Genomic DNA, 27,776 nt, shown 5'->3' on the forward strand with positions numbered 1-27,776 from the left:
ACATCATCTCTAATGGTCAATTATCAATTGAATAACTAGAATATTCAAACAGCCGTGTTCAAATGTTATTCACCAAATGTTAATTGTTGTAAATTAACCCATTAATTTGAATAGTCTACTGTCTAGTTTACTCTCATAGGGAGCGGAGCGCATTGCAAAAACCTACACAAGATTACAAAGTTTAACTTTATTTAAAATCAACTAGTAAGTACATGTGCTTAATTAATTAAAAAAATCGAATCAAATTGTATTCGTCACATGCTTCGTAAATAACAGGTGTGGATTAGGAGTGAAATGCTTACTTATGGGCCCTTCCCAACAATGCAGAGAGAAAGAAAATAGAGAAATAATAGAAAAATAAAACACATAATAATAAAAGTACTAATGGATACACAATGAGTGGCGGTAACACATACTGGTATGAAACATTTGCATTAGCCACTGTTACCTTAACCACATCAATTCCTGTGTAATTTAAAATTAAAACTTTCAGGACCATGTACAGTATTGTGGCAAATTATGATAAGCAACATTGTTGAGCTGACCTGACCTTCTTCTCAGTCATGGACTATTATCCGGCCCAAATATTGAGCATATACAACTTTTTTATTAGATCAGTGAGGAGGAAAGAAATATACTTCTGTAGTCTCGGTTCACATGCCCGATTACCACATTTATTCACAAGAGGGCAGCATGTGGCTATGTATGTATCACTGAATGCTACAGACGCTGCAGTAAGAGTTTAGGGAATTTTGTTTTTCCATGGTTGTTCTCAGCAGCTATAAAATATAAAACTTCCACAGCATCCTCTAACCCAACATGAAGTGGTTGAATTATAACCCAAATTAAAACATCTGAATGTGTGGTAGTTAGAACCCACTGGGCACAGAATTCAATTCAACGTTGGTTCAATGTAATTTCATTGAAATTACATGGAAACAGTATTTGATTGAACCAGCGTGTGCCGAGTGGGAAGTTGTTTTGGAATTATAACTGAAACTATTATTGTCAAAGGGCAAGATATGAGTTTGGCCACATGTGAAAACCATGTCTTTTGATATTTTCCTTTAGATTAATCCAGCCATGTGAATAAGGGATTATTTCCACCCCGAATCCATGAGACACAACTTCTGACTGTGACATGGTTTGGACTGAGGCAGCTGGATGTGGGTAACAACTGGCTTTGTTCTTGGCATGACAACATACACCACACACGTACCTTTGCATAGTTATTTTTGCTATTTTGGGTGTGAAAGTATGTATGCATGTTACTTAAATATAACTTCATTAGAATAACACAATGTTTATAGCCAGGAGGTCAGTTCAGTTCAGTGGCTCAAGGACTACAAATAAGGGGTTTTCTTTCTCCGTTGTGGATTTTCAGAAGTTACGTACAGTGCCACTACATTCAAATCAATCTGCAGTCCCATTTATTAAAAACCTGAACAATAGAAAAGATGGGTGTGTGAGTGTGAGTGTCTGTAAGGCTATGTGTGTGCTTTGTCTGGTTGGGATATTGCCACAGGTTCTCAGCCCTTCCACACCCTCCTCCCACACAAACAACCCCTCGCTGTGGGGTACTTCACACCTTGTCCTGTAATTCAGCGGCAGCATTAACACCTCCCTTGTCATGTGTCTCCACAGTGCTGCTGTTGATCACTCACACACAACAAGGGAGGACCCTGACTCATTGTTAAGGTTCAAAGGCGTCTGCTGGTGTGAACAACGGATTACCTTTTGATTGACCACAGGGGAGTAATGGGAACACTCATGTGACAATGAGTAGTGCAGGTTCGGGCTGCTCGTGCCCTAAAAAAATACTATTGGGATTTCTGATTTATTGACATCATATGCTGAAAAGGGCAGCAGGGGTGGCAGGTGCGGCAGGTAGCCTAGTGGTTAGAGCGTTGGGCCAGTAACTGAAAGGTTGCTGGATCGAATCCCTGAGCTGACAAGGTAAGAATCTGTTGTTCTGCTGCTGAACAAGGCAATTATCCCACTGTTCCCCAGTAGGCTGTCATTGTAAATATGATTGTGTTCTGAACTGACTTGCCTAGTTAAACAACAAAATTAAAAAAGCATGCCCTTCAGACTGATATTGTTGGAGGGATGTAAACTTCTCAGAGGGGTATAGAAGGAAAAAGAGATGTTTGTGTTCAGATCCCCATTTAACCGTTCAAAAAGAAAATAACATGTGTAGACCTTACCGTGAAATGCTTATTTACAAGCCCTTAACCGACAATGCAGAGTAAGAAAATATTCGGTAAATAAAATTAAGTAAAAAAATGAAGTAATACAATAAAATAACAATAATGAGGCTATATACAGGGGGTACCGGTACCGAGTCAATGTGCGGGGGTACGGGTTAGTCAAGATAATTGAGGTAATATGGACATGTACAGTAGGTAGGGGTAAAGTGACTATGCATAGATAATAAACAGCGAGTAGCAGAGCAGCCTAAAAAAGAGGATCAGTGTTTAGTCCGCTATAGTGATTGGGATGTATTTGAGCTCAGCAGCAGAGCAGTAGGGAATCCTGGGATGGCCCCCAGCAGGGGGGATGCCTGGATGCCAGGCCTGAGGCCTCTTGCTCTAATGGGAAAGGGGGGCACAAACACAGCAGGAGTTAATGCTGTGCCAAGAAGTCATCAAATATCCCTAACTGTCACATGCTTCACTTGCTGCCCAAAATGATGCTGGAGTAGAATCTTTGAGTCTGGATAGACCTATTGGAAACAGGTGCTTTCAGCTGTTGTAACTTTTACATTTGTGTCCTTTTGTTTGTGGATGTGAGTGCATAGGTGTGTGTACATACAGACCCTTACGAAGAAAGACTGAAGTTTTGAAACTGCAGTAAAACTGCAGTAATTGCAGTGAACTGTGGTATTTTGGACGCAGTAATTGCAGAATAACTGCAGTGTACTTCAGTGTACTGCAGTTGAACTGCCGTTATACTGCATTGTACTGCAGTTAAACTGCACTCTGCAATCTTTTCTCGTAAAGGGAGCTATAAGAAAATGTAAATATTCTCCATATGAAAGGCTTAAAGTAGATAAACCTGTGGTGATAATGATACACTGTTTGCACAACAGCCTGCAAGTTTACCAGGTGCACAATTTCAGTGGCGGAAAAAATACTCAAAGTACTCAAAAAGTAAAGATACCTTAATAGAAAATGACTCAAGTAAAAGTGAAAGTCACCCAGTAAAATACTACTTGAGTAAAAGTCTAAAAGTATTTGGTTTTAAATATACTTAAGTATCAAAAGTAAATTGAATTGCTAAAAGGTACTGAAGTATCAAAAGTAAAAGTATAAATCATTTAAAATTCATTATATTAAGCAAACCAAATTGCACAATTTTGTACTTTTTTTAAAATTGATTTATAGCCAGGGTCACACTACAACACTCAGACATAATTAACAAACCAAGCATTTGCGTTTAGTAAGTCTGCCAGGTCACAGGCAGTAGGGACGGCCAGGGATGTTCTCTTGATAAGTGTGTGAATTTTCCTGTCAAAATGTAAGGAGTACTTTTGGGTGTCAGGGAAAATGTTTGGAGTAAAAAGTTAATTATTTTCTTTAGGAATGTAGTGAAGTAAAAGTTGCCAAAATATAAATAGTAAAGTAAAGTACAGATACCCTAGAAAACTAATTAAGTAGTACTTTAAAGTATTTTTACTTCAGTACTTTAAACGACTGACTTCTTGTTTTAGTTAGACTACTAGTCATAATTCCAAAAGTTTATCAACTGTTGCACGTGTTGTAATCATGTCCAAACAAAGGTTTGATAGCACAATAAAGGTTTTAAACGGTTATCGCGGGTAAATTTGTACTCACCCATTATTCTATTATGAAGATAGAGGTGCAAAAATGTCCTCAAATGTCGTCGACCCCCCCCCGACCCCGCCATAGGGAAATCCCATGCCAAAGCCCACCGACCCCTCCCCTCAGACACTGCAACTCAGTAAAGTCCGGTGGCAGGAGGGGGGCCTTGCCTGACATTGCGGTGCGCACCAAAGCTGATGATGCTTGGCTGATGTTTGATTCAGCTTCTAAAGTAGACTATCAGGGTCGAAGCTTGCTCTCCAATGCATGAGGACTTGGGACAGTAATTTTAGTTAGCATATCTCTATCTTGGTATCAATCAATTAATTACACGCATTCATTTGAAAATGGTGACTTTATTGCGTCGACGAGCTTCGGCGATGCTTCTTGCGTGGGGTTATTGTATTTTGGCTGAGACAACTTTTTCTAACATCACTCTTGATAACGAGGTTCACTCCAGCTTCATCCAGCGCCGTCTGAGGAGCCAGGAGCGCCGGGAGATGCAGCGGGAAATCCTCTCCATCCTGGGGCTGCCCCACCGGCCCCGGCCGCACATCTACACCAAACAAAACGCTGCCCCGATGTTCATGCTGGATTTGTACAACGCTATTTCCACGGACGGACAACAGCCAGCAGGTTTTTCATATTATAAGCCCGTTTTATCGACCCAGCGGCCCCAGATGGTGACCCAGCAAAACAGTATTTTCCTCAATGACGCGGATATGGTGATGAGCTTTGTCAATCTTGGTATGTCCTCCTTATCACCATATCCAGAGACGTATCCATTCATTTCGATGGATATTCATTGATAAGTTATTGTTTAGCCTATATGATATAAAACATATATTTCACGATTGTTCACTTTATTTTTAAAAGCAAAAAAAAGTTTATTTCACCTTTGCGCAACCGATGACCCAGTCTTGACACAGAAGCGCCTTTATCTTACAATACCTTCTAAATAGTTTTTTACTCAACACATCTCACATGAACATGACCTAAACACAATAATTAAACAGCTGCTTGTTTAGGTTTACTCTGATTTATCTGACACTGCACTGCAATGCTAATACACTCATTATGCTTACTTTGACTCATTCAGTGTCTCAATTGCGCATACACTCGTAGAAAAAAGGGTTTTCTGGCCATCCCCATAGGATAACACTTTTGGGTTCCACGTAGAACTCTCTGTGGAAAGGGTTTTACATGGAACCCAAAAGGTTCTACCTGTAACCAAACTACTATGGGACAGCCAAATAACTGTTTTAGGTTCTAGGTGGTACTTTTTTTTTTTGAGTGTAAAAACATAGTTTTCCAGTTTTTTAACAAAACTTCCTACCATGGTTTCTCTTTGGACCTGTCTGGTCTGTAGGAATACTGACCAGGAGAGCAGAGGTCAGGCAAGGTAAAGGGTGGTTGTGTTGTGCTGGTCAGACAGAGCACTGCTGAGGATCCAGTAGATACTCCAGTTAGGAGTCAGTCTCTCTGGCTTAACCTTGACTTAAATCACAGGAGTTGACTGTAGAAAGCAGGCTTACTCCCAGTTTCCCTGTTGGCGTAAGTATTAAAGGGTGAAAGCTTTCTTCACTGCTGTTTTGTTGTTTGTAAGCACTTTGCAGAAATAACTCTACTGTTGAACTGAGTGCATGAGCTAAGTGTTTGTGTGTGAGTGATGTTCCATTTGTGTGCAGCTTCTAAACGTGGAGGCTTATGGTAACGTTCTCTTTAGATAACACTGTTCTGCATTCTGAGTTGTAAATGTTATGACAACATGGCTGTATCTGATTTCCCCTGAATCCCTTCAGTGTTCTGGGAGACCGGCTTTAGCAAGGCTTTGTTTAGCATGATTTGGACAGGTATTTCAGTACCCTGGGGAAGGCAGGACAAATCAACAGGGAGATAAAGACTAAAATCAAATTATATTTGTCACATGCACCGAATAGACCTTACAGTGAAATGCTTATTTACAAGCCCTTAACCAACAATGCTTTAAGAAGTTTTAAGAAAAATAAGTGTAAAGTAAAAAATAGAAAATAAAAGGAATAAATAATTAAACAGCAGCAGTAAAATAACAATAGCGAGGCTGTATACAGGGGGTACCGGTACAGAGGCAATGGTTAGTTGAGGTAATTGAGGTAATATGTACATGTAGGTAGAGTTAAAGTGACTATGCATAGATAATAAACAGAGAGTAGCAGCAGCGTAAAAGAGGGGTCTCGGTAACCCTTTGATTAGCTGTTCAGGAGTCTTATGGCTTGGGTGTAGAAGCTGTTAAGAAGCCTTTTGGACCTAGACTTGGCGCTCCGGTACCGCTTGCCATGCGGTAGCAGAGAGAACAGTCTATGACAAGGGTGGCTGGAGCCAGTGACAATTTTTAGGGCCTTCCTCTGACACCGCCTGGTATAGAGGTCCTGGATGGCAGGAAGCTTGGCCCCAGTGATGTACTGAGCCGTACGCACTACCCTCTGAAGTGCCTTGCGGTCGGAGGCTGAGCAGTTGCCATACCAGGCAGTGATGCAACCAGTCAGGATGCTCTCGAAGGTGTAGCTGTAGAACCTTTTGAGGATACCAAATCTTTTCAGTCTCCTGCGGGGGAATAGGCTTTGTCGTGCCCTCTTCACAACTGTCTTGGTGTGTTTGGACCATGATAGTTTGTTGGTGATGTGGACACCAGGGAACTTGAAGCTCTCAACCTGCTCCACTACAGCCCCGTCAATGAGAATGGGGGTGTGAGTGCTACGGGTTGGTAGTCATTTAGGCAGGTTACCTTAGTGTTTTGGGTAGTCATTTAGGCAGGTTACCTTAGTGTTTTTGGTCACAGGTGTTGCATCTAAGCTGGCTGTGTGTGTGTGTGTGTGTGTGTGTGTGTGTGTGTGTGTGTGTGTGTGTGTGTGTGTGTGTGTGTGTGTGTGTGTGTGTGTGTGTGTGTGTGTGTGTGTGTGTGTGTGTGTGTGTGTGTGTGTGTAAATCAAGGGGAGTAGGGTGGGAGGAGTAGGGGGGGCTTCCTTGGACATTATTGCGTTTATAAAACCCAAATCCTGCTTTTGTTTCCTTTGGAGATCTCACCGCGGGTCTAATATCACTATGGTGAAACAGCAGACAGTGTGGTGCCTGTGGCTCCCATCCGGCTGGGATTTTTCATCCAAAGTCAACCCTTTCCCCTTCGTTGTCCTGCCTCAAGGCTTACAGGAGGGATACAGGTTGGGCTTCATGGCCTATTGTGTGTGTGTAAGGTTCTCAATTTATCATCAGGAATAGATTTGGCACTTTTCACCTTCTATTCCCATTCATGTGTCTGTGTGAGCATGTATGTGAGGCAGGGTTGAGTGACCGGGATAGAGGAAAGGGGAAGAAGTAAGTGCATATAAAGTGCAGAGAAAAGAGAAAGAATGAGAAGGATGCAGGGTCCCCGTTCCTCTCATGAACCCATGGCCCCTCTCTCCATTTGATCTGCATTCTGTTTCCAGCTGTGGGTTCCACCATTTTGTAAAGAGCCAGTCCCGGTGGTCCCTGGTAGAGGTCGACCGATTCATCAGAATGGCCGATTAATTAGGGCCGATTTCAGGTTTTCATAACAATCGGTAATCAGCATTTTTGGACACCAATCATGGCCGATTACATGGCACTCCACGAGGAGACTGTAACAATGCCTCCTAGTAGGAGGGGGGTGTGTAGGAATCAGGAGCAGGAGAGCAGAGAAGTTCCAGTGGCACACAACGTTTAATCAGGCGGTCCCGAAGGCACAATACAAACAAATGGGAAAACACGCACAAACGTAGTCGCCACCCACAGGGAATAAATTACGCACATGGAGGAGAAACCTCGACTCCACAAACAAAGTCACGCAAGCACACAGTAAACATTTACCGAAAATATAAACGAAACCCCGTGGTGCAGGCACGCACCCCTTACATGCAAATACACAACAAATAATCCCGCGCAAAGCGTAGCCTGCAGCGGGGTGTATATAAACCCACCCAAATCAACTAAACTGAACACAGGTGTGAAAAAACAGACAGACACAAACGAAAAGGAAAATGGGATCGGTGGCAGCTAGTAGGCCGGCAACGACGACCGCCGAGCACTGCCCGAACAGGGAGAGGAGCCACCTTCGGTGGAAGTCGTGACAGTACCCCCCCCTGACACGCGGCTCCCGCAGCGCGCCTACGCCGGCCTTGAGGCCGACCCGGAGGACGAGTTGCAGGGCGATCCGGATGGAGGTGGTGAAACTCACTCAGCAGAGATGGTCCAAGACGTCCCCCACCGGCACCCAGCATCTATCCTCCGGACCGTACCCCTCCCAATCCACGAGGTACTGCTGGCCCCCCACCTGACACCTGGAATCCAGCATGGATCGTACTGTGTACGCCGGGGCCCCCTCGATGTCCAGGGGGTGCGGAGGGACCTCCTGCACCTCAGCTTCTTGAAGCGGAACAGCTACCACCGGCCTGAGGAGAGACACATGAAACGAGGGGTTAATACGATAATAAGGGGGGAGCTGTAACCTATAACACACCTCGTTAATTCTCCTCAGGACTTTAAATTTCCCCACAAACCACGGACCCAGCTTCCGGCAGGGCAGGCCGAGGGGCAGGTTTCGGGTCGAGAGCCAGACCCGATCCCCTGGCATGAACACTGGGGCCTCACTGCGGTGGCGGTCAGCGCTCGTTTTCTGCCGGCCTTCGGCCCGTTTTAGGTGCCCCTGGACAGTCTCCCAGGTCTCCCTCGAGCGCTGTACCCAATCCTCCACCACAGGAGCCTCGGTCTGGCTCTGATGCCATGGTACCAGGACCGGCTGATACCCCAACACGCACTGAAAGGGCGAAATGTTCGTAGAGGAGTGGCGGAGCGAGTTCTGGGCCATCTCTGCCCATGGAACATACCTCGCCCACTCCCCTGGCCGGTCATGGCAATACGACCGCAGAAACCTACCCACCTCCTGGTTTACTCTCTCCACCTGCCCATTACTCTCGGGGTGAAAACCAGAGGTCAGGCTGACCGAGACCCCCAGACGCTCCATGAACGCCTTCCACACCCGGGACGTGAACTGGGGACCCCGATCAGAAACTATGTCCTCAGGCACCCCGTAGTGCCGGAAGACGTGTGTAAATAGGGCCTCCGCAGTCTGTAGGGCCGTAGGGAGACCGGGCAAAGGGAGGAGACGACAGGACTTAGAAAACCGATCCACAACGACCAGGATCGTGGTGTTCCCCTGGGATGGAGGGAGATCGGTCAGGAAGTCTACCGATAGGTGTAACCAAGGCCGCTGTGGAACGGGGAGGGGTTGTAACCTCCCTTTGGGCAGGTGTCTAGGAGCCTTGCACTGAGCGCACACCGAACAGGAGGAGACGTAAACCCTCACGTCCTTGGCTAAAGTGGGCCACCAGTACTTTCCCCTAAGGCTTCACACCGTCCTATCGATACCTGGAGGGTAACGTATGCGCCCACCGAATCAATCTATCGCGGACACCAAGCGGGACATACCTCCGTCCCGCAGGACACTGAGGCGGAGAAGGCTCCGATCGAGATGCCCGCTCGATGTCCGCATCCACCTCCCACACCACCGGCGCCACCAGATAAGAGACCGGAAGTATGGGGGTGGGATCGATGGACCGTTCCTCTGTATCATTCAAACGGACAGTGCGTCTGTCTTAGTGTTCTGGGAACCTGGTCTATACGAGATCGTAAATCTAAATCTGGTGAAAAACATGGCCCAGCTTGCCTGGTGAGGGTTCAGCCTCCTCGCCGCCCGGATGTACTCCAGATTACGGTGGTCAGTCCAGATGAGGAAAGGGTGTTGAGCCCCCTCGAGCCAATGTCTTCACACTTTCAGAGCTTTTACGACAGCTAGCAACTCCCGGTCCCCCACGTCATAGTTTCGCTCCACCGGGCTGAGCTTCCTCGAAAGGAAAGTGCAGGGGCGGAGCTTCAGTGGCGTGCCCGAGCGCTGTGAGAGCACGGCTCCTACCCCAGCCTCGGACGCGTCCACCTCCACTATGAATGCCAAAGAGGGATCCAGATGAGCCAATACGGGAGCCTCGGTAAACAGAGACTTCAAGCGACCAAAAGCTCTATCCGCCTCAGCCAACCACCGCAGATGCACCGGCCCTCCCTTCAGCAGTGAGGTAATGGGAGCTGCCACCTGCCCAAAACCCCGGATAAACCTCCGGTAGTAATTGGCAAACCCTAAAAACCGCTGCACCTCCTTTACCGTGGTGGGAGTCGGCCAATTACACACGGCCGAAATACGGTCACACTCCATTTCCACCCCTGATGTGGAAATGCGATACCCCAGGAAGGTGACGGACTGTTTGAAGAACACGCATTTCTCAGCCTTGACGTATAAGTCATGCTCCAACAGTCGCCCAAGTACTCTGCGCACCAGAGATACATGCGCGGCGCGTGTAGCGGAATATATCAGAATATCATCGATATAAGTCACCACACCCTGCCCGTGCAGGTCCCTGAGAATCTCGTCTACAAAGGATTGGAAGACGGCTGGAGCATTCTTCAACCCATACGGCATGACGAGGTACTCATAATGGCCGGACGTGGTACTAAATGCTGTCTTCCACTCATCTCCCGCCCGGATACGCACCAAGTTATACGTGCTCCTGAGATCCAATTTTGTGAAGACGCGTGCTCCGTGAAATGACTCCGTCGCCGTAGCGATGAGAGGTAGCGGGTAACTGTACCCCACCGTAATCGAATTTAGACCTCTATAGTCAATGCACGGATGCAAATCTCCCCCCTTCTTCTTCACAAAAAAGAAACTCGAGGAGGCGGGTGACATGGAGGGCCGAATGTACCCCTGCCTCAGAGATTCAGAGACATATGTTTCCATAGCCACCATCTCCTCCTGTGACGGGGATACACGTGACTCTTGGGAGGTGCTGCGTTTACCTGGAGGTTTATCGCACAATCCCCTTGTCGATGGGGTGGTAATTGGGTCGCCCTCTTTTTACAGAAGGCGATAGCCAAATCAGCATATTCGGGGGGAATTCGCACGGTGGAGACTTGGTCTGGACTCTCCACCATCGTTGCACCGATAGAAACTCCCACACACCTACCTGAGCATTCCTCTGACCACCCCTTTAGAGCCCTCTGTTGCCACAAAATAGTGGGGTTGTGAAAGGCCAACCAGGGAATCCCCAGCACCACCGGAAACGCAGGAGAATCAATGAGGAAAAAACGAATTCTCTCCTCATGATCCCCCTGCGTAACCATGTCCAGTGGAGCCGTGGACTCCCTGACCACCCCTGACCCTAATGGTCGACTATCTAGGGAGTGCACCTGAAAGGGTTTGTCCATCTGAAACTGGGGAATCCCTAACCTATGCGCAAAACCACGGTCCACAGCCCCTCCAGCACCGGTCGGCAGTGTGCCCTCTATGACCACATCCGGTCCAGGAGGAGGATCCTCCTCCGGTCGCCCTCGCTGCAGCACCTCCTAACTCCATGGGGGTTGGAGCGGAGGTGCTGGGGGGTGGAACCAACCGGACCCGATCCGGACGCCCGCGTGTAGCCAGCAAGTTATCCAACATGTCCACTAGCTGGTCCAGGGTGAGGGTAGCGTCTCTCCAAGCTAGCTCCCTGGGGACGTCCTCATGTAGGCTGCACCTATAGTGGTCAATCAGGGCCCTGTCGTTCCACCCCGAGCCAGCGGCCAAGGTCCTGAACTCCAGCGCGAAGTCTTGGGCGCTCCTCATCTCCTGCTATAGATGGTACAGATACTCTGGGTAATTGTCCCTCGCCGAGTCTGGTCCCTCCCAGACCGCGTTGGCCCACTCCAGAGCTTTGCCTGACAGGCAGGAGACGAGGGCATTCACGCTCTCACCTCCCGAAGGAGCCGGGTGAACGGTTGCCAGGTACAGCTCCAGCTGGAGCAGGAAACCCTTGCACCCGGCAGCCGTCCCATCGTACTCCCTCGGGAGCGCGAGCCGAATACCGCTGGGCCCGGATGACGCCGGCGAAGGTGGTGGTGTAGGTTGGAACGTGGTGGGTGCAGGGGTAGGCAGGCCACCCCTCTCCCATCTCTCCATCGTTGCCATCACCTGATCCATGGCGGTCCTGAGATGGTGGAGAACGGTGGTGTGGTGTTGTACGCGCTCCTCCATGGACGTGGAGAGCACGTCAGCTCCTGCAGACTCCATTGTCGTGGTGCAGGATTCTGTAACAATGCCTCCTAGTAGGAGGGGGGGGGGTGTAGGAATCAGAAGCAGGAGAGCAGAGAAGTTCCAGTGGCACACGTTTAATCAGGCGGTCCCGAAGGCACAATACAAACAAATGGGAAAACACGCACAAACGTAGTCACCACCCACAGGGAATAAATTACGCACACGGAGGAGAAACCTCGACTCCACAAACAAAGTCACGCAAGCACACGGTAAACATTTACCGAAAATATAAACGAAACCCCGTGGTGCAGGTACGCACCCCTTATATGCAAATACATAACAAATAATCCCGCACAAAGCCTAGCCTGCAACGGGGTGTATATAAACCCACCCAAATCAACTAAACTGAACACAGGTGTGAAAAAACAGACAGACACAAACGAAAAGGAAAATGGGATCGGTAGGCCGGCGACGACGACTGCCGAGCACCGCCGAACAGGGAGAGGAGCCACCTTTGGTGGAAGTCGTGACAGAGACTGCGTGGCAGGCTGACTACCTGTTATGCAAGTGCAGCAAGGAGCCAAGGTATGGTGCTAGCTAGCATTAAACGTATTTTATAAAAAACAATCAATCTTAACATAATCACTAGTTAACTACACATGGTTGATGATATTACTAGTTTATCTAGCTTGTCCTGCGTTGCATATAATCGATGCGGTGCCTGTTAATTTATCATTGAATCATAGCCTACTTCGCCAAATGGGTGATTTAACAAGCGCATTCGCGAAAAAAGCACTGTCGTTGCACCAATGTATACCTAACCATAAACATCAAAGCCTTTCTTAAAATCGATACACAAGTATATATTTTTAAACCTGCATATTTAGTTAAAAGAATCCAGGTTAGCAGGCAATATTAAACTAGGGAAATTGTGTCACTTCTCTTGCATTCATTGCACGCAGATTCAGGGTATATGCAATAGTTTGGGCCGCCTGGCTCGTTGCGAACTAATTTGCCAGGATTTTACGTAATTATGACATAACATTGAATGTTGTGCAATGTAACAGGAATATTTAGACTTATAGATTCCACCCATTAGATAAAATACGGAACGGTTCCGTATTTCACTGAAAGAATAAATGTTTTGTTTTCAAAATGATAGTTTCCGGATTTGACCATATTAATGACCTGAGGCTCGTATTTCTGTCTGTTATTATGTTATAATTAAGTATATGATTTGATATTTGATAGAGCAGTCTGACTGAGCGGTGGTAGGCAGCAGCACGCTCGTAAGCATTCATTCAAACAGCACATTAGTGCGTTTGCCAGCAGCTCTTCGCTGTGCTTCAAGCATTGAGCTGTTTATGACTTCAAGCCTATCAACTCCGGAGCTAGTTAGCTAATAGCGTTTCAATCGGTGACGTCACTCGCTCTGAGACCTTGAAGTAGTTGTTCCCCTTGCTCTGCAAGGGCCGCGGCTTTTGTGGAGCGATGGGTAACGATGCTTCGAGGGTAGCTGTTGTCGATGTGTTCCTGGTTCGAGCCCAGGTAGGGGCGAGGAGAGGGACAGAAGCTATACTGTTACACTGGCAATACTAAAGTGCCTATAAGAACATCCAATAGTCAAAGGTATATGAAATACAATTGGTATAGAGAGAAATAGTCCTATAATAACTACAACCTAAAACTTCTTACCTGGGAATATTGAAGACTCATGTTAAAAGGAACCACCAGCTTTCATATGTTCTCATGTTCTGAGCAAGGAACTTAAACGTTAGCTTTTTTACATGGCACATATTGCATTTTTACTTTCTTCTCCAACACTTTGTTTTTGCATTATTTAAACCAAATTGAACATGTTTGATTATTTATTTGAGGCTAAATTGATTTTATTGATGTATTATATTAAGTTAAACTAAAAGTGTTCATTCAGTATTGTTGTAATTGTCATTATTACAAATAAATAAATACACAAAAAAATCGGCCGATTAATCGGTATCAGGGGTTTTTGGCCCTCCAATAATCGGTATCGGTATCGGCGTTGAAAAATCATAATCGGTCGACCTCTAGTCCCTGGAGTGATAGCTTAAAGCCAAACTGGATTAAGGCATTTCCCCTTGATAGACCGTAGCTTTCAGTGAGGAAAATATAACTTTTCTACCCCCTCTTTCAATGTGCAGGTATTTAGGTGGCCAATGTTGACGCATCTCGGAAATGATGGAATCAGTTCAGTTTTATTAGTCTTGCTTCCTTCATTTCCTAAACTAATTAATGGTGGAAAAAGCTTTGGCTTCTCATGCCTTGTTCTTGTGGAATGGTAGACATATTTTTTCTTCTTTCCCCTAAGTGAATTAATATATTGAAATGAAACTGCTGTAGGGTATCCTTTTTTACTCATTTGTTTTGTGTGAATATATACCATTTCCCCACATAGAGTCAGTACTGTTAGAATCCCCAACCACCATCCAGTCTGCCCACTATCAATATGTATTAATTTAATGTCCATGACTATGCAACACATCTGACTATACAGCTGCAGTTTGACCGCACACATCTGTAGCTTGCCTGCACATCTGTGTCGTTATAATGGAGCTATAGCCATACTGTGGAGTGGAGAGCTCAGGTCTGACTTTACACTGCTGAAGCAATCTGACTATAACCTGACAGCATGGTTCCTGGTTGGACTAGGTTGACCTGCATTCCTGCACTGCTAGTGCCTCTTGTGGGCATAGGCAGACACAGATGTCTTTGGGATGTTCTTGCTTCCATGAGAACACACTTGCCACATATGGGAATAAGAGACAGGTTTATCAGTTATCTTTCACATTGCTCCATGTGAAATGAAATTAAGAAGATGGTGCTGTATGGTCAAAGTTTGCCTTGTAACAGGTTTGTGAACCCAACAGGCTAAATTGAAAGCTGACTGTCATAGTAATCTGATTTGGGGAGGAAAGCATGCAGGGTATTTGTTCTCGATACTCAAAATTGTATAATTCCTCTAATCATTTTTTAATCCCTTCTTTAAAGATGGTTTCCTTTTTTTCTAAGACGTTGTTTCAATTGAAATGCTTAGCAAGGTGTAAGGTTTGTTAAACAAGGCCTGTTTTGGTAAATAAAATAATCTGAACATAAGCCACTGAATGTTGTCATACTTCCATATCAACATTTTTTTAATGGAACCTAAGACAGGGTAGTTGGAGAGGTTAAAGAATAAAATGTTTTATTGTCACATACACCACCGGATAGGTGCTGTGAAATGGGTTATTTTAGACATCTGATTAAGAAAGTGTTTTTTTCATTAGGCATTTTCATTGTGTTCCAGCTTACTTTATTTTATACCAAGTAGATTTTCTAGGTTTTAGTTTTGCCTCTGATGTAGAATATTCATAAACTTCACCAATATATTTTGATTGGCAGCTGAAAATGATTCATTATAAACAAACAGGCTATTGATTGTGCCACGCCAGCGCTGCACGTTGAACCCTGTGTCATGAGCTAAGAAAAGTGTTGAAATGCTTCACAGAGAGAAGTTTGCATATCTGAGGGCTGATCTCTGGAGCTAATGGTCCCTAACGTAAACACACCAAGACCTTACGAGCAATTATTGCCTTCATAAAAACGCCATGGTTTCTTTCCATCGTTTAATAAATGACTAGCATGGTTCAGAATGCTCTTTACGGTGTGTGTGTGTGGTTAAAAGTTGTTTTCTGGGCTTTAATGTGTTGGGTGCATGTGTGCTGCATTAAGTTGTGTGTGTGTGTGTGTGTGTGTTATTCGGTACTGAAACAATACCAAGGCACCAGTGAGACAGACGTATGATGTCATGGGGGCTGCTAGTGGGCAGGATGTGTTTAAGATGGGTAATCATCGCTCCACTCTGCACACCTCCAGTGTGGGAAGTCCCCCATTGCTCCGGAGACCTCCACTAAGCTTTCCAAGGACAAACACATTGGGTAACGCTGTAAAAACACAGCGCTGGAAACCTCCAGGAAATCTTTGGCTCTGCCCCACCACCATTATTGTGGAAACTCTGAGAGTGGCTCAGCTGTTTCAGGGCAGGGTGGGACACCGTGGATCTCAGTTAGGGGACTGATATCAGGCCTAGCCTACTCTCAGAAAGACCATTCACATAAATACTCTATTATCATTCCCCTCCAGAATATAGTACTTCATGTATAGTGGTTAAATGTATTCTCCTATGGTGGATTATGGATAACATTTTGAGGATTATGACATTAGGATCATAGTGTTTCTGCAGGGTGTATGTATGGACATTGGATTGGCTGCTGTGGTTTTTCTGGCATTGCTTTAACAGGGCTTTTCTTGTGGTCAGCACGTGTGCTATTTAAACATGGAGCCCCCCATTGGCGCTTTATGCAGACTGATGTTCAGATCAATCAGCTCTCTCATGGAAGCAGGAGTCTGCTATTTTTGACACAGTGCTTCTGAGATGTGTGCAGAGCAATGTGGATCAGAAGACTTTGATTCAGCAACATTTTTGGCAGAATTAAACCACCACCTGGCTGCTGATCTAAGTGTATTCACAGCACTGTGTGTTGGTACACATGCACCCCCCACTGTTTCAACAGACCAGGGGTTATGGGGAGAAAAGGGATGTGCCTTTAACCCTCCAGGGTCAGTGTTCATTATGTTAGTTGTGCAGCTGTTAATGGGTGAGGTTAGCTGTTGGAAAAAGCTGATCAGGGATCAGTTGGTATGGGTAGTGAGTAACCTCTTTTCTCCCACTATCCCCTCTCAACAGTTGAGCTGGATCAGAACGTCCTGTCTTCTCGGCACAACAGGGAATTCCTCTTTGACTTGTCCCATATCCCAGAGGGAGAAGCTGTCTCCGCTGCAGAGTTCAGAATCTACAAGGACTACATCGGAGAACACTATGAGAATGAGACCTTCCATGTGAGCGTGTACCAGGTGCTACAGAAGCCCCCTGACAGGTGACACCTCTTCCATTAATCTTTGTGTGTGTGGCCTTATAAAACAGTATACTACTCCCTAAAACTGCAGAGACCCACCTTGACCATATAGAACACCCCTTCAAACATCACCCTCACTCCCCACGCCACCATCATTCACTTAATCCCCCTTCTGTAATACCTGGCAACCCTCCCCTCCCTCCACCAACCCCTCTCTTCTTGGCCACACTACGCGTTTTGATTGTAGTGAACAGCAGTTTGATTTGTCCACCTAGGAAACACACACACACACACACACACACACACACACACACACACACACACACACACACACACACACACACACACACACACACACACACACACACACACACACACAGCTTGTCCTGCTAGGTGACATCAGAGCCCAGTCATGTGTAGGCATGGCCTGTCCCACAGAGGTGACAGTGAGGCTATGTCGGTGCTAAGAACAACACCATTGTCATTTAGAGACACACATGCCTTCCATACAGACAACAAGGCGGCAAGAGAAAGAAACAGTCTGTGTTGTGGGCCTGGGGGCCTGAAACTCAATCTGTAAACAAATCCATTGTCTGTGAGATCTGCCCCAGAGCTGTGATATCTGCTTCAATCAGTCTGGGAATTTTCATCTGTGATAAAGATACCTCTTTTAATAATGGCTATCGGTGGGGTTAGATCGACACTGCATGTCCTAGCCCATCTTGTTTTGGATTTACTGGATCCTGGGTTCTCTCTGGGTGGCTAATCTCTTCAGTCTCTACTATTTATTGGAATATGTATCAGCTATCTAGATCAACTTTTATATACCTACTTTACTTTTACATACTGCACTACATAGCAGCATCCCAAACTGCCACTGAGGAGAATGGTTTGAAATGCAATGTGAAGTGGCAAGGCTATACGTTTATCCAGACTTGAGGCAACTGATGTTAGAATTTAGAAGAACACACTTCCTAGGTCTGTAACTCTTTGTTGTGTATCTAACTGAGACTTTATGTGCTGTGTATCTAATGTTAGTAGTCAATGTGCCCCTCAGTGAGGAGGACCTGTTCCTGCTGGACACGCGTGTGGTGTGGGCTATAGAGGAAGGCTGGCTGGTGTTTGACATCACAGCCACCAGTAACCAGTGGGTGGTGAACCTGGACCAGAACCAGAACCTGAACCTGCAGCTGGGCCTAGAGAGCATGGACGGTGAGTCACTGTCATAAAGTTATAGGAGTACTGAATGGCCGCTGGTCCAACAGAGATAGATCTCTAGGGCTGGTACACCCACCACATAACATTGAATTTAAAAATATCAACATATACACTGGACTGACATGTGCATGTATTTCTGTCTCCCTCTACAGGCCAGAGTGTGAACCCCAGGCTAGTAGGGCTGGTGTGTGGCAGTGGGCTACAGGACAAGCAGCCCTTTATGGTGGCCTTCTTTAAGGGAACTGAGGTTCGCCTCCGCAGCGTCCGCTCTGCCCACGGTCACAAGGGGCGCAACCCCAACCGCTCTAAAAACCCCAAGAATGCTCAGGACGCACTGAAGGTTGCTGAGGCTGCAGCAGGTACACAAATTCCCCACTTGGAGTTTAATGAGTCAGTCAACATTTTATAAACTTGTAAACTTCATATTCAGGCTATGAATAATATTTAACTAGGAACACCTCTATTTTACAGTGTTTAAGTGGCAGTGATCACAGTGGATTGTGTTGATTAATCTGTATGCTGTTAATTTCCCCCTTTGTCTTCAGAGACCCTCAGCACAGACCCGAAACAGGGCTGTAAGAAGCATGAGCTGTATGTCAGCTTCAGAGATCTGGGATGGCAGGTACAGTAATATGACGACTCCTTCTATCACACCAGGTCCTGATATCTCTGTTCTGTACTGTAATGATCTGAGCACCCCCTCTTCTTTCTCTATTCACCCACTTAGATAGGAGTATGACTTGAATAGATTCAATATGACATTATCTCCATCTCCCATTTGTTGGATGTTGTTATGAAATTCATTTTTTCAATTGTCCCCTCAGGACTGGATCATTGCACCAGAGGGCTATGCAGCGTACTACTGCCAGGGCGAATGCGCTTTTCCCCTCAACTCCTACATGAATGCCACCAATCATGCCATTGTGCAGACTCTGGTAAGAATATTTATAGCTTACATATTATTATATACATTTCTGAGGGGGTTGAATATGGCATTTTATCAGGGTTTCACTGTAGAGTCTTTACTTTAAATTGTAAATTATTTTCATTTTTCAATTTCTTTATCAAAGCACTCTTTGACGTCCTGCATCCTGTAAAGAAAACTGCTAAAGTATCAATGCACATTTTACCCCACACTTGAATATTTCTAATAACAGTGCTCTATTCTACCCCCCCCCCCAGGTCCACTTCATAAACCCAGAGACAGTGCCCAAACCCTGCTGTGCCCCCACCCAGCTCCACGGCATCTCAGTCCTCTACTTTGACGACAGCTCCAATGTCATTCTGAAGAAGTACCGTAACATGGTGGTCAGAGACTGCGGCTGTCACTGACCGCCATCAGACTTCCCCTTCTCAGGATACACTGGGGCTAGTGGAGGAAGATGAGGAAGAGGAGGAAATGGGGATTATGCAGCAAAACTCATTAATTTCCTGATCTATAAGGACCTGCTGCTTCAGGACTGGCAGGAAGACCAACTGCCTTTATTATTGGCTGCAAACTGACAAGTACTAGCAATACTGCCTTAGCAGTAGAGACATACTGCCCTAGCAGTAGAGGCATACTGCCCTAGCAGTAGAGGCATACTGCCCTAGCAGTAGAGGCATACTGCCCTAGCAGTAGAGGCATACTGCCCTAGCAGTAGAGGCATACTGCCCTAGCAGTAGAGGCATACTGCCCTAGCCCAACTACGAAGAAGATCTTTGGCATCTGGATTGTCTCCACTACATGGTGCATTAAAGATAGTGACAAGGCTACTCGTCTAGAGACCGCAATAGAATTCCCAGTCAGTACCATGGAGGAATGAAACATCACAGACACCGCACTGTCATCCATTTATTTATAATCTCATTTTACTTAAGTTAACAAAGAAAGGAAAGTATTGATGAATACAAAAAGATAGCCCCCTGGACAGAGGCACGAGACTCAAATGAAATGCTAAAGATGCTCCAAAACGGAGCAGAATTAAAAAGTTAGCAATTGCTTGTTTATCCATGAGTAGACATTTTAAGATGTGCCTTTGAACAAGATAAATCCTGTTTGGACAGTTCTGCTGTGTGCACACAGCGCATCTGTGTAAAACAATTGCTGGATAAAACTGCTGCATCTGATTGCATTAGACAGTCTCTGAAATGGGTTTACTTTGACACGTTTCTTTTTTACAGCATCATTCATTTTTTCCACAAACAGCTGGGTTTACTTTGATTTCGATGAGAACAAAATGGCTGTCTGTTTTTCCTTTGAACAGCATGTAGATGATGATGTATTTTGCGGAGCAGAGGTCAGGTGTAAGACATCTGGCTGTCTGTGTGCAGATTCAGAGGCTGCTACTATGAGAGATGGCAGAGCTGACGGTTAATACGAGACTGTGTGGGATTGATAGAGTATGCCCTTTTGGGTTGAGTTTCCTGGAGGAGGTGGCACAGACATATATCACCAAGCTCTACACAGCACAAGAAAGGCATGTGGTCCCAGAGATGCCATTGGTTTTGCCCACATGAGACCGAGAGAACTCTGAGCTATCATTCTGTTCCAGCTTCCTTTTGATGTCCTTCCAGACCTGCAGGTGGGCGATCGAGGCCATATTTTCTGTAAAAACTAAATGTGAGATTACAGCAACAAATTGCACAGAAACTCTCATAGACATAGCAGATGCAATACATTTATATCACTTGGCCAGAAAAGCATTTTCTCACACACTGACAACCAAAACATGGTAACTGAAAACGTTGATGGTTTATGTATAATCTATAATAGGCTCGCTCTATAAGCATATGTATATAAATATTGTAAACATCAGCTGGTGAGGTAAAATATAGTAAATGTAGCCTACTTTAGGGCTCTATTCAGTCTGTATAGCCGAAGCGTTACAGATTGCGTGCTAGAAATGTCATACCCCGAAGACATGCTAACCTCTCACAATTACAATAACGGCAGGTTAGCATTTTGTTTTTTTTGGGAGGGTATGATATTTGTGCGTCTGTTACTTTCTCACTCATCATTATTCATGATTCATTCAGGATTATCCGTAATCATGGTAGCATCCACATTAATTTAGAAGTGTTTAGAAAATACTATATTCTTATTTACAATAAAAGTTACTCCAAAATGACACAATACATTATTTACCATTCATTTCTATTGGTCACAAACTAATCTTAAACACAATCAAAACAAACAGGAAATGCATTCAACAAATTTGTAGAGTAACAAGCTTGATGTAGTCATTGTGTTCTATGAATATGGGACCAAATACTTAACTTTTTACTACTTTAATACACATACTGTATAAGTGAATTTGGCCAATAATTTTGGTCCCCTAAAATGGGGGACTATGTACAAAAAGCACTGTAATTTCTTAATGGTTCACCAGATATGAATGAAAATACCCTCAAAATAAAGTGCACAGTCTGCACTTTAACCTCCTAGTCATTTCAAATCCAAAGTGCTAGAATACAGAGCCAAAACAACAAAAATTATGTCGCTGTCCTAATACGTTTGTAGCTCACTATGCAGCATTTACCGTGAATACAGTCTCTGCTTCCGCAGAACATTCCATTATAAATGTTTATCACGCTGTAACGCTGAATTTCCGCCATACGGATTGAATAGAGCCCTTTAACATGTTTTATTCTTAATCAACAGAAATATTTCAATTAGAATTTCAGAACATAAAGGATTGTCAAACCGTAGCAAAAGTTGAGGTAAAAGAACAGACCGGACACCAATGAAGGGGATCTAGTGCATAATGTAATGCCAACAACTGTCAGCTATACAGTACAGCACACAGAGAGCCATTCACACTCACTGGGGCCTACTTCAACATTCACTGTTCTACATACAGAAATCAGTTCTGTCAATTAAAGTTGCTAATATAGAGGTAGCATAGAATGACATGTATTTCCCCTGAATGATCTCATTGATAAAATTAGGAGTGTTTATGTTTTCAAGTTTTAATAATATTGTGTGACACCTTTAAAATTGCAATTCTAGAGTTGGGTCAAGGTAATATATTGTGCCTGATATATTCTCTCTCACATCCCTGATAATCCATGGCTTTTAGACCAATAACTGCAATTGTACTCTGCTTATGAGTCTGTCTTAGGAGTCGCTGAGGGCACTGCTTAGGGCACTGTCGTTAGGAGTCAAATCTATATTTCTTTCCTCCTTGATCATAATTCACCTTTATATAAAACAGACAAGCAGAAACGAGCCAAAGACTGCCACAAAGACAGGGATGGAAGAGTGTGAGGTTGAGATAAAGATAATAAAACCAAAGTTAGGCTTTGCTGGCTCCCTTTCCATATGGTAGTGGTGTTTATCAGTACGGGCAGTTGGTGCCTGGGCCACGCAGCTCAGGGGCTGACCAACGCCTCTTCCGCGCTGGTTCCAACCCCCCTCTCTGCCCTGCTTTTGGCCTATCTGGAGCAGGGGGAAGGGGAGCCTGGGGGCAGGATGTTTGCAGGGGCTTAGGCCCTCTAGCTGGGGTACCAGGACCCTGGGGTTGGGTGGGTGGGGGAACAGAGGGTGATGTGGGTATGAGAGCCAGGCAGACGTCACCCACACTAAGTTGGTGGCAGCGGAGGCCACAAAGACGGACTGTTCTCTGGGGACAGCAGGAGGACCAGCCACGCCCGCGTACAAAGAACGGGTACTCCACATACACATCCAGGAATTCCTGTGGGAAAAAATACTGTTACAGTCACAATGCAGAACCTCTGTTTGTCTACTAAAGTGGTGTTAGTGTTCTGAAATTGGGGATTGGCATTGATGTAGTATCATAATGAGGGATACTGCAGGAATGTATTTCACTTTCTTTAGGGTTAGACTCATCAAGAATTATACTATTTGCAAATATTTATGATATCTTGTATATTGAATTCCATGTTATAAATTATGGAAATGTCAGTAGACAAACATACAATGACAAACACACTGACATGAGCTCATGTGATGTAATGATGTAGTAGGCTCAGGCCCAGCTCACCTGAGAGTGTTCCTCGTGTAGGAGGATGAGGAGGCGGGAGAGGGAGGGGGCTGTGGAGGGGGAGATGTGCTGCACAGTGCAGCAGCTCAGACGCAGCTCTGGACAAGCCTCCGCGCCGATTAGGAAGTCTTCTGTCTGCAAATCCTCAACCCTCCTCAGCCGCCCGTCTTTGAGCTCGATTAAAGAGCCTGCCGCAAAGTGAGGGAGCAACCAGGGCAGCTGGTCAGAAGAGGCGGAAGGGTAGGAAGAGTGATGGGAGGAGAGATGTGGAGGCACACATACTTTTTCTGTTACTCCCATGGTCCAATATTTCTCTGTTGATTGATCAATAAGTGACGGTCTTATGGGAGATTGTGCCTCAAACTCCAAAGGACTTTGCCCTGAAGCATGGTACTTGGGGGCTGTGGAGAGGTTTGTGTATACCAGTTCAGGGTGGTGGTGTAGGTTCCTGTTGGTGGTAGGAGATAGAGCTGTGTTCAGTGGGGCAGAACCTGTCCCTGAGCTGGGTCGTCGCTGGCCCCCCTGTTTTCTTCTTCTCATATATGGGCCGCTCTGTCTGCTTTGCTGTGTGGTGTGTGGACTTAACTTCTCCCTCACTTTTTTATTGAGGTGCCATCTGTACCCTGCTTCCACCCCACTGGGCTCCTCTGTAGGCAAGGCCATGTGTCTGCAGATAGAGGGGTGGCGTGGGTATTCTGAGGGGTGATGGAGAATGTAGGGAACTTCCCACCCTGAAGGCACTGCAGCCCAACGTCTGTAATAGTGCTCCTTCCACTCAGCCCAGCCATAGCTGTCGTTGACAGGAGAGGGGAGATAGGGGTTGACTCTGGTGGTGGAGGCTGTGGTGGGGGACTGGGTCCAGGGCTGGTATAGTGGGGGCACAGATGCAGGTGTAGGAGGGAGCAGGTCTGAGTAAGATGCATTGTAGGGCTTGACTTCATTATGGCTCTTGTAGGGGAAGGGGACCTTGAACGTGACAGCAGGAGGCTGCTCTGAGAGGCCTGGTCTGGGGTCCCTCTTCTTGGGCGGGAGACTCTCTCTGCCTAGGCCGGTCTCTGGGGTTAGTGTGGTGCTCATTGGTTCACACAGCCGTCACATATACTGACACTTCAGTTCCCTGGCCTACAGGTTGTTGTGGAGAGGTTAAGTCACATAGGCCTCATGTGAAAGAGGCACCCTAAGGGATCCCGTTACTCTCTGGTGAATCATCACTGACAGAGAGGTCAAAGGTGGTCTCAGTCTCAATGATCCAATCTGAAAAAAGACAGAAAGGTGTTTGTTTGACATAAATTATAATTTAACCCTCATCCTTATGTCAAAAGCCCAAGAGGAAGGTACACCAAGATAATTGTATACATTTCATAGCCTTGTATTACAGGCTGTTCAGCTTATAGTCATGTGACTTTTGATGAAGCATTTCATAAACTATATTTCATTACGTACTGTCACAACGCCCTCTCTCTCTCATATCCCTCTTTTTCTCTCTACTCTCCCTCTCTCTTTAAAATTTGCTACATAAGTGATAGACAGAGCCTTTCTCTGCCAGTTCTCCCTGTCTCTCTTAGACCCCTATGGAGTTACAGATGGTGACTATGCCCTTGAAATCTCATCACTAATTTCTCCATCGCCTCCAAATTAGAGCCTTTCAAACCACAGACTGCTACATTGAGAGTGTGATTGACAGCTGAAGTCTGGCTCACTAGAACACTAAACTTTAACCGGATGTACTTAGGAAGAAGTTACTATGGTAACACAGTATAGTAGTGTGCATACTGTGGGAACGGTGTACATGAGGGGAGGTGTTGCACAGGGGTGCTGTGTTGTGCTTTCCAACACTAATCACAAATATCATTTTCATGAAAACTTAATGAATCTACTTTGTCTGAATAATATATCGCATTCTTACCCAATGATCAACACACATGGGATGTCATTGATTTTACCAACAACAGGAGTTATTCATTTCGCTGTAGCTGACCTACTATGCAGCACAGCAACAAAATGCATAATGCATTCATGTGAATCTGAGCAAAATACATGCAGATAAAACTGTTATACTTCTCAATATTGTATAAAAATAATGACCTTATATAGAAATGTAGCTTAACCTTGCATTTCCTATGTACAGCTCATACCATAAAGATATTTCACAATGCACACACTTGCCAGTAGTTGACCTATTCAAATCTACATGCTCTTTATTTAAATGATTTGACCGAAAGCCTGAAGAGAAGTGACAGAAGAAAACAGAGCAAGACTTTACGGTGCAATCTTATGCAAAGCTAAAGCCAAGGCCTGAATGGTGTCATCACACCACCGCAGAGCAGGCACCAGCTCCCTTGATTGCTGAATGATGCTCTTTCACTCTGACTAACAGACATGTCTCGCAAGTATGAGGCATAGCTTGGATCACACCTTCCATTGTGTGTACAGACTAGATGACCTCATAAGATTGGGACAGAATACACCCTCAAATGGAGAGACATTCCTAACACAGAGGGCTGTACTGACAGAGGCCAATCATTGGGCAAAAACTCAGAGCAGCAGACTGGTAGTATAACCTATTAAGGGTATCAATTGACCTCACCTTGCTGTGCATGTCATACTACGACTATGCAAATGCAATCTTCATAGAGTGTCTGTAGGTGTGTTGTATGTACACAATTGTGTTACTTTTAGTGGAACAGTAATTGCTATGAAAGTCCTGAAACATACTTTTCTTTTGGTATTGTTATCATTATGTGCAGAGCTCTTTTTCTCAAGCAACACATTTCCAAGTTACAAATTACACCCCAAACAGAACTGGTCATATCGCGTTGCGTAAGTTCTGACTGATGTGAAGCCTAATGCTCTAGATGGGTTAGATGCACTTTATCACTGATGCAATATTATTGCTATTGAGTTTTTACCACTTGGTGTAAATGTAACACCTCAACCGTAACATAAAGGAATACCATGCATATCTAATGACTACAAGGGAGATGAATACCTTCCTCCCACACAGTTACACACATATTATCACATTCACAAGATACATCTGAACACTTGCCGCCTTACCTCTCTTCTGGTTAAGGTGTGTCTTTAGTACAGCATGCTGCAGAGTGAATGGGAACATCCAGACAGCCTCACTATGTCTATCAGACAGATGCACTCTCTCTTTTTCCTCCCACTCTCTTTTACACCCCCACTATCTCCAGCCCTCTCGACATATCTACCAGATTTGCTCAGCCCTCTCCTTCCCTCCTTCCCTCACTTCCTCTCTGTTGCTCTGTCTCTTTCTCCGTTTCTAGCTCAGTCTTGTCCCTCTCCCTCCCTTCTTCTTTCCCTTTCACAACCCTTCTCTCTGGTTTCTGACTCTCTCCATCTCTCTCTCTCCCCCCATCCCTCTCTCCTTCCCTCTCTCTCCCTCCCTCTCTCTGGGTGTATAATTAGACATGAGACCGCTGTGATACTCGTCAGCTGATAGTAGGCGTATGGCTGCCTGATGGGCTTGGAACTCTGCCCAGTTGTGGTGAGGGCGGGAAACTATAGCTTAGAATGTTCTGGGCATTACACATCTTTAGCTTTCATGCCTGTTCCACCAGTTGGAATGCAGAACCTTCTTGGGAATATATAGGAAGACACATTCTGAAAATGAAATCCCATTCTGAAAATACTTCCGTTGGCTTCACATTTATTGCAATTCTCAGTTGTTGAAAATGACAGTTGAAAATGACAGTGAATCCTCGAAACCCACTTCTCTATTACTGTGGTCATTAATACAGTCTTACAGTCTTCTCTTAGTTTTCTCACTGCTGCATATGTAGGATACATATCCGAGCCACTGAGCCAAATGCCAGACAGTGTGAATGTCAGTAAAGTTAGAAAATTATCAGCCTTAATTGCTTTCTATTCAGCAGTTAAAAGGATCAGTATTTAGACCTATATACATTCAGAACAAACACATTTTTTTAACTCAGGACACAAAAGATATGTTCCCTCTTTTACTATTCTTCTTTTCCCCCTCTCTTTGTATTTCTATTCAGCCCTACTCTCATTCTACAGAATAAAAAGTGATCATGGCCCTTGATTCAAGCATCTCCCATCTATAGGAAAGCAATCTGATTTACAGGTAGCTCCAGATGCCCCATGCTCTGCAGGGTGAAACCCCAGTCATGATGAAGCCCACACACACACATTAGAGAGAGGTGAAAAGAGCTTCTCATTTTGAGTCACATCATTCTTCCTCTGCCCACACACACTCTCTCAGACAGTACAGGACATGTCAAGAGTTAAAGCTGGAGGAGTCACTACCTCAAGCAACACTTCTCTGACATTTAGGAAGATCACTGTTGATACAAATCAACGTATCATTTTCTCACTCCCACGTCCTCCAAACACCCATTAGAGTATACACGCATCTGCAGTCAGTAGCTTACATCCGCACCCATGCATGGATGCCAAGACTTGTTATTGTTAAGGTTTCCACAAAGACAGATAGCTATTCATATATGTCCTTCCCCTCTCTCCATCTCTTTCTATATGTCTCTCTCTGGGTGGCAGCATGTCTGTGTGCTTTCATTTGAAAGAATGCCACCTCACAGGAAAACATCCTATACAATAAAACCCCATTGATATTACCACTTATATACCATATAATTCAAGGCTAATTAAAGGCCTATATAAGGCCTATTCAAATCAAGCAAATAAAACATTTCATATTAGC

At 45.1% G+C, this 27,776-nt stretch overlaps 2 protein-coding genes across 2 annotated transcripts; one reads left to right on the plus strand and one right to left on the minus strand.

Moving 5' to 3' along the window:
* The first annotated feature begins 4,012 nt into the window (after positions 1–4,012).
* On the plus strand, positions 4,013–19,937 carry LOC106565804 (bone morphogenetic protein 7). The gene is made up of 7 exons (XM_014133359.2): positions 4,013–4,571; positions 16,700–16,889; positions 17,926–18,080; positions 18,239–18,445; positions 18,632–18,708; positions 18,911–19,021; positions 19,269–19,937. The coding sequence occupies exons 1-7, from the start codon at positions 4,172–4,174 to the stop codon at positions 19,416–19,418; spliced, it is 1,290 nt and encodes a 429-aa protein (XP_013988834.1). The 5' UTR covers positions 4,013–4,171; the 3' UTR covers positions 19,419–19,937.
* LOC106565947 (uncharacterized) lies at positions 19,908–26,450 on the minus strand. The gene is made up of 3 exons (XM_014133638.2): positions 26,129–26,450; positions 23,072–24,325; positions 19,908–22,762 (listed from the first exon to the last, which is right to left on the minus strand). The coding sequence occupies exons 2-3, from the start codon at positions 24,146–24,148 to the stop codon at positions 22,406–22,408; spliced, it is 1,434 nt and encodes a 477-aa protein (XP_013989113.1). The 5' UTR covers positions 24,149–24,325; positions 26,129–26,450; the 3' UTR covers positions 19,908–22,405.
* Positions 26,451–27,776: the final 1,326 nt, after the last annotated feature.

Source organism: Salmo salar, chromosome ssa12 (genome assembly GCF_905237065.1).
Source record: "Salmo salar chromosome ssa12, Ssal_v3.1, whole genome shotgun sequence".
In the NCBI taxonomy this organism is placed as follows: Eukaryota; Metazoa; Chordata; class Actinopteri; order Salmoniformes; family Salmonidae; genus Salmo; species Salmo salar.